General features: G+C 37.1%; 1 protein-coding gene across 2 annotated transcripts in view; it reads right to left on the reverse strand.

The window, feature by feature from the left end:
• Positions 1-7,692, reverse strand: part of GLRB (glycine receptor, beta) — a 48,023-nt gene that overhangs the window by 35,811 nt on the left and 4,520 nt on the right. For both annotated transcript variants that reach the window (XM_009578411.1, XM_009578412.1), the window contains exon 2: positions 210-316. In XM_009578411.1, coding sequence (XP_009576706.1) covers positions 210-316 — 107 coding nt within the window. The remainder of the gene's footprint in view (positions 1-209; positions 317-7,692) is intronic.

Here is a 7,692-nt window from a genome sequence, read left to right on the forward strand (position 1 = left end):
AAAGCATCACATACTATGACGATCATTACCTTTCAGCTCAAAAGAATAACTATCTTCTGCAGTTTCACACTATCTAGGGAAATTTCCACTTAAAAAGAACAAAACAGAAATTTAGGTTGTGAATATTATCTCTATATAAATTTTCTGTGTGTGAAAAGAGCAAAAGTTAAATTCCAAAGATTAAAAAAAGGCTGAAATATCTGACAAACCTTTGAAATTAGGCCTTATCCTGGGATCATAACTGAGCAATAGCCTATTCAAGATATTGCTGGTGGAATTAACTGGTACTCTTGCAAGGTCTTCAGCTGATTGCTGGCTGTAAAAAAGAAGTGCATTAGTTACTATTAAGACAGCAACAACTGTGTGCTTAAACTTAAGTCATTTTAACATCATGCCATAAATGCCATTTCAGGAGCAAAATACGTTCAGTATTTTCAGGTTCCATACTGTATAGTCTTCCTTTCTTTGTGATGTTTCAGTATTTTTCAAGAAACTATAAGAAAAGTCAAAGCTCTCCTAGATACTCTTAACTGTAAACTTGAGAAAATAAATAAACCGCAATTCACTAATTGTTCCCTTCCCTCCTCATACAAATATCCAGAGGGACATGGTTTCTTCTTTAGTAGAAAGCAGCCACCTGAACTATTTTTAGTGACTGTCAGATTAGGAACATAAGCAAACTGACAGGCACTTCGTAGGTGCCAAACCATGCAGAGGCTTTTGGCAGTCTGCTGCTCTCGCATGCCAGCGCCAGCTATTCCACCCAGAGCTGGAGCCATTGCATAATCTCCTTGTCAAGTGCTAATAAAAGCTTTGTTATGGAAAACGAGGCCTTGGACTCTCCTCTGGTTTTGCAGGGGGAATGTAAACATCTCCATTTACCTTGCTGTGATTGTGTTGAGTGTTAAATTAAAACCATCGCCAAAATTAAAAAGAACCTGTGACAGGTAAATGTAGCTACAAGAGTAACAAGAAATTGAGTGTAATAAAAAGCAATAAGGGTGCATCACTCCCCACCCCATGTACTTTACGCACCTAGCAGGCTGATAACGTCATGTAAATGAATTTATATGTTGTCTGTAGAACCTGTCCAGTGAGGTTTTCCAATTTTGAATCCCACCTTGTAATCACTTTTCCATCCATTTTATGATGACTACTCTGCTGACTTTCTGTCATTATAATTTAGTAACCAAGATGCCTTGTGAAAATAAGACAAACACCCTACACAGGCATAAGTCATATGCATCAACACTATTACCTCTAGCGAACAAATGTATGAATATATTTTAAAAAATGATCCAGTTTATTTCCTAAATGTTTTCCAGAACCAGTATCAGCTGCCGTTGCCTCCTTTACCATGCTTAATTTCTTTTTTTCATTATTCTTTCCCATATCAATGTCAGCTTGACAGACCTACGGGTTATTCTTTATAACATCTCGGTTCACTGCTAGTTTTCTTCTCATCCTTCAGTTTCCTTCATGCCCTCTGGGACTTCTGCATTATTCAAACATTTATTGAAGAAAATATTAACTCTCCAAAAGGTTTTCGGCCAGTTTAAGGAAAAAAAAAGGTTTATGACTGTATCAGACCTCCTGATTTTAAGATGTCCAATTATAGTAGCTCCTGTTCAGCAACTTCCTTAATGACTACTGGGAAATTAATTAATTAATTAATAACTGTCACCATTGCATGATATCACTATCTGATTGAAAACTGGAGATGAGACCAGTTCCTAGCCCTTGCAGAGCTTTTCTGAATAACTCCACCTTTAAAATCAACTGTTTTAATTCAAACCATAAGGGAAACAACAGGAGCAATTGAACAAGATCTGCTGACTTGGCAGCACTTACTACACCTTCACAATGAGATCTAATCTCCTCAGTTAACACTTAACAGCTAAAACGTTTATAAATACAGCTATGAAGGAATTCCCTATTATTAAAAACATGTCAACCATTTATGATAACATAACTTCATTTTATTCTATCATAGTCTCCTGGATACCCTTTGAGCATCTTATCCTTCAGAAACAAAACAATCAGATTTCTGTTTTCCCTGTTGTATTCAGGATATTTCTGAAACCTAAAGCTGCATATCTGTTTAACTACTTGCTTGTATTTGTTTGACGTTACACCTGAGGGAGAAAAGAACACCAACTCAGCTAAGACAGCAAATAACCACCCAATTCTCCTTGAAATTTCAGGCTACTCACCAGTCGCTAGAAGGATTAGTATGAATTCTGAAGGCTACTCAAAGATGTAGCTACCAAAAAGTGTGTATCCATGAGTACAGCTTAAACTATAACATACAGGACGAGAAAAAATTGTGGAGCAGCTTAAGTGGCTGCAGTACATAATTCCCCACCCATCTCTTGTAGACACACTAAAACTACTGCCACATTTAACAACCACATAGGTGAACTACTTCTACCTAGAACTACTAGTTCTATCAGCACTTACCCAGAGATAAATGGTCCACTAATAAAACAAAGAATTTTTTACTTTTAGTAACATGTTAACTTCCTCTAGTATGTCTTTATTCTGTGTACAATAAACCTCTGCTAATTTACTAGCAGATGTAATTAAATAGCAATAGGTGTTCTAACCCCTTTGAATAATTGATAAATTCACTTTCAAAAAATTCTCCCGGGGCTGGGTTGTGTTTATGGCTTTTTATATTTAATTTGGATTTGGACCATTATGCAAAAGAACTAATTTATTTCTGTCATTTGAGATTTCTGTTCAGTTTTCAGTGACCTTTACCAATGAACAAGTTGCTACAGAAATATCATAAGCCAGCTTTGTATGCTTTTTTTTTCAGTTACCACTAATTGGACAATAGGAAAACATAAAGTTAAATCTTAAGTTTATTTTCCATTTTGTAGCAGGAACAAGACAGAAAAGAATGTTCATTTAACTATTTAAAAGGCAGGCAAACACTCTGTGTACTGTATTCTATCTGATACGAAAAGGTTCACGGCATTGTTTCCTTGCAAGTCGCACATCTTAACATCTACGACATCTACATCAGATGCCTACAGAAAGTAATTTATAAAAGGAGGGTCTCCTTAACACAAGCAATAGGATTTCTTTCTAAAACATATATGCCCGGTATTAATGAAATATCAAAACAAAACCAAACAACAACTAATGAACAAATTCAAATCTTTTTTTTTTTTAAATTTCTGCTATGGATTATACAAAGAAGTTAATTAAATAGCGATGATGGTAATCTGAACCACATGGGATAACACGGACATATAAATTAAATACAGATGCTCATAAAATGCAATGAGGAAAAGAGGAAAAAAGTCTGAGAAATTAAATGAGTGAGCATCAAACAGCAAAAGAAAACCAAATATAGCTGACAGGTTTATTTGTCTCTTCAAGTAAGAGGAATAAGGCAGTAGTTTTGTTGCACTACAGAAGTACATTAATAGAAATATCTGATCAGGCTGTTTGTTCAAAGATCAACCATGTAAAGGAGATTTACTGCACTGGGAAGACAGTGAAGAACGGGTGGCAGCACTGCTTTCTGGTAAAGAACATCATGATCACATCTTCCGTAAGTTGTTGGGTAGTGTTTTGAACTTGTAATACAAGTGTAATGCGCACATATTTATCCTCATTTGTACAAGAACCAAGTGAAATACAACAGCGTTGGCTGTTTTGAGTTGGGAAAAGAAGCACAGAAAGTCAATAATTGCTATTTTTCAAAGGTGACTTTGAATGAAGTGGTTGGAATAGCTACTGGGAAAAAAGCTCTGCTGAGTATGAGAGATATTTTCGCTGTGGTCTTTTACAGCATGCTGTCATGGAACTACTGTCACTGAGTAGCACTCATGCGACTAAACATCGTCACAAGGACTGGATTTCCTTCAGAGAGCCTTGCTGATCAAAATGCCTAAATTTCACCTGCAAATCAATACATCGTATGTGTAGCTTTTGGTGTGTTAAGAGGTTATACCACTTTCAGAGTGATAGATGAGCAGAATGATTTAATGAAACAGTGAATGGGATGGGTTAGGCATTTGCAGAAACAGGCTGGGACTATTCATGCCAGTAAGATATTTACCTAAAGCCACTACCACCCCTGCTTAATTGGACATTCTGGAATGAATTAATGATAGGCAAATGTGTAGACTACACAAGAGAAAAAGAATTTGAGCTGAGATCTCCCCTCCTAAAACAAGCAATACTTCAATTTGCTAAAGGCTGTCTGATTCTCACATAACAACACTCAAACCAACTGAGAAGTTACTTACTACTTTTTCTTATTCAACCCACAATTTTCACATTTGTGAAAAGCTGATAACTAGCATAAGATTTCCCTCAGATTTCCATCAGTTGTAGCATGTATTGTAATTTTAATACATTTATTTCAACTTGAGTTGAATGTATGTGGAGCTGCTGGAAAGCATTAGGAAATGGAAATGCAGAAGCATTCTTCACAGTAATTGATGAGTTCTAATCAAGATACGGTGAATACCAAACAAAGGGTAAGGCAACAAAAGTCTCACAGTTGCTATAAAGGGAATTTAAAAGCAAGTAATAGTAAAGCTAGAAATTGCCTTAACAAGAATTTTGCCTAAATAACGATTTTGGAAAAAAAAAAAACAAACCACAAAAAACCCAAACCCAAGGTATGTTTTCTCTTTTTCTACAAAAAAAGAGAAAGCAAACAGTATTCTCAAAAGTGTTCTCACTTCTACAAACTGTGTCCTCAAAAGCCGGAAAGAAAACGAAGTACAAGTAGTCTTTTGGCATAACATCTCTGCGTGATATGACTGGCCTCTCTCTGGTCTTTGGGAGGTTACTTCTGGTATCACTGATGAATAAACGCATGACTTTAAATACTGTATTTCACAGGATATGCAGTAAGGTGTCCACCTCCTCTTCCACTGCAGCTCTACACATTTTATCACCGCCTTTGAAGAACATGATTAACATTTTCAATTGATGGCAACAGATAATTATTTTCATAATTCACTAATCGAAATCCAGAAGTTTAGATAAGCAGATATGCATGGAAAAGGAGGCATATATTACACTTGGTTTTAAATTTATATAGCTTCCTTACATTTGCGTTAAGCAAATGTGTCAGAAGACATTATATCTCTACAGGTTATCATGACATTTAGTCTCTCAGAGCTCACTGACGTTACAAGTAGTCCTTATCACAGGCAGTGCTACAGGAGGATGACTGGAGAAAAGAATATAAACAATATTCTACACAAACGGGAAGGAGAACCTTTGCTGTTGTATTAATTCACCGACTGCCCTGATCCCTAGTCTTAAGATCCCGTTATGCTGAAGAATCTCTAATTTTAGAAGAGAACATGAACATACTTTTTACTTACGGCATGACAATCAGGAAAAAAACAAAAAGACATGTCACAGTAATGTATTCACACGCCATCTTATAATACACTGCAGTCCAGACAGTCATGTAGCATGCTTATTCTATTGTTGGTGTTTGCTTAGAGTGCATAGCTTGGATAATCTAGCATTAAGCTTTGCCTTTGCATAGTTCTAGATTACTGTCTGACAGATAAAAATACATATTCCAACTCACGCTGTTCAGTTATCTCCAGCAAAATTTCCCATATAATGCTGAAACAACAGATTTTAGCACACTTTATCTAATCTATGTGATGGAAACTGACATTTTAGTTATATAACGTGGCAGTGTATATCTGAGAATGATAAAAATAAGTTTTGGGAAACACAGTATCTGTCATCTCACCATATACTCTAAGTGCTATTTCCCTGATATAAACTATTAATGTTCTGATTTGCAGGCATTTGATTTTCTGAGTGCAATAACTCAAAGCATAAAAACAGGTTAATACAAATCAATGACATACTATTATAATTCTTCTGAGTGATCCCTATGATCTCTACTATGCTTAATAGCTACATTTTCAAACTGTACCGGCTGACATCTCTATTACTAGGAAGAATAATTGCGATGCCTCCAATTCAAAATGATATCGCTCAAATTATATTAAAACTACGGAACTCTGAATAACTGTTTATGTGTCCTCACAAATGCAGTAGACAGCTAAACATGTAAAATTAGATATGTAACTTCAGTACGTAAATTTGGAGGTAATGCAGCGTGGTGAACAAAGAGAAAGGTTCCTTCATAGAGGAATTTGAAACAGAAACCCAGACTGGGCACCCCAAATTGTGAACCCTGAATTGTGGGGGTGAAATAACTCATCTTTTATCTGCTGTTGTAGATAGACCAAAGAGTGTAGTCTCCTAATGTGGGCATGTAAGCAACCTTCCCGAAGTTGGGTGGTGTGAGTAGCTCCGTTAGTGTCACTACTTCAGTCTCTGTCTATCAGAAACCTCTAAGTCCAGCTTTGGTTTCACATTCAACATTGCCAGGGTTGGACACCTTAAGAAGTGTTTACATGGTAATCTGAAGTGCCTTCTTATTATTCCCTAAGCTAGAGAAAAGCAAGCTGATTCATCTGCCCGCCACAGACACAACAGCCCCCGAACCAGTAGAACCAGGTTAGTATGGTACTTCATCCAGCCTGACTAGTACTGCGCACAACAAGCTAACCGTCCTTCCATTTCTTAAGATTAGCTTGTTTGCTCCTAGCTTAGGCATCCTTCCGAAGCCACCACCTAAGCGACCACTGCGCATAACGGGCATCCTGTTGTGTCCTGATATTGCATGCAGACATGAAACATGATCAGCAACCAGATGTTCAAGCAGAACTACAGATGTTTTAAAAATAATTTATCCACATCAGTTCCGTGTCCCAGTCTTTTTTCCAAATGCGGTAAGTACTGAGACAATACATGGATCTTGGTAAAATCTAACCACCTTATATGGTGGAGATACATTCTATATAATTTGTCTTTCAAAGATCCATTTGGTGGAGCTGAGAACAGAATTTAGCCCTATGGTTTTCCTTGCGCTTAGGTTTAGGGGGTGTAATTTAACCTGCAGATCCAAGCATTTTCTCAGTCTGGAGGTTGTATATGAAATACAAAGTCTGTAACTTTACCGCGTGATTGTAGTGTCCCATCACTACAGTGTTCAGAATAGAGTAAAGGCTGCTCACTAAGAGGGAGAATTACTGAACGAGAACCAGCCTACCGTGCTTAATTACTGTTTTACAAAAGAACTTATATATACAAAAGCACCTTTATTCACTCTGAAAACAAATTCCCGAACCTCCTGGAATGTGGCCCTATCTGTCCGGGATCATGGCTTTCCATGAGAGTTACATGCTACAGAGTAATTAAACCGTTGACCAACTGCTGTTACTATGGGGCAAAAGAATTTTTATAGGAACCAGACCCGGGCTTTGCAATGTACTTATCTTCAGAATGACTGTGAGATGTAACTGCCTCCACAACCAAATTCAGGCTTTTCTTTCAACTTGTTTCCATCTTCTCCCACAAACCGTATCCACCCTCCCATCACACCTACAAACAAAAATGTTCACAAACTATCAACAGTGTCTTCTACACGATGGGAATGAAGACAGAGATGACTCCGCTTTCCCACCATTTACATTTTGGGGATGATCACATCCTACAGATAAAGAGGCCATGTATACCCAAACACTTGATAGAATTTTTATAAGTCCTTGTCCGTGGGAAGGTGGAGAGGATCCAAGATACAAAATACACTTCAAACTTCTACTTTAGTCTTTATGGGAAGAG

The sequence above is a fragment of the Fulmarus glacialis genome, unplaced genomic scaffold (genome assembly GCF_000690835.1).
Source record: "Fulmarus glacialis isolate BGI_N327 unplaced genomic scaffold, ASM69083v1 scaffold25885, whole genome shotgun sequence".
Taxonomy (NCBI): Eukaryota; Metazoa; Chordata; class Aves; order Procellariiformes; family Procellariidae; genus Fulmarus; species Fulmarus glacialis.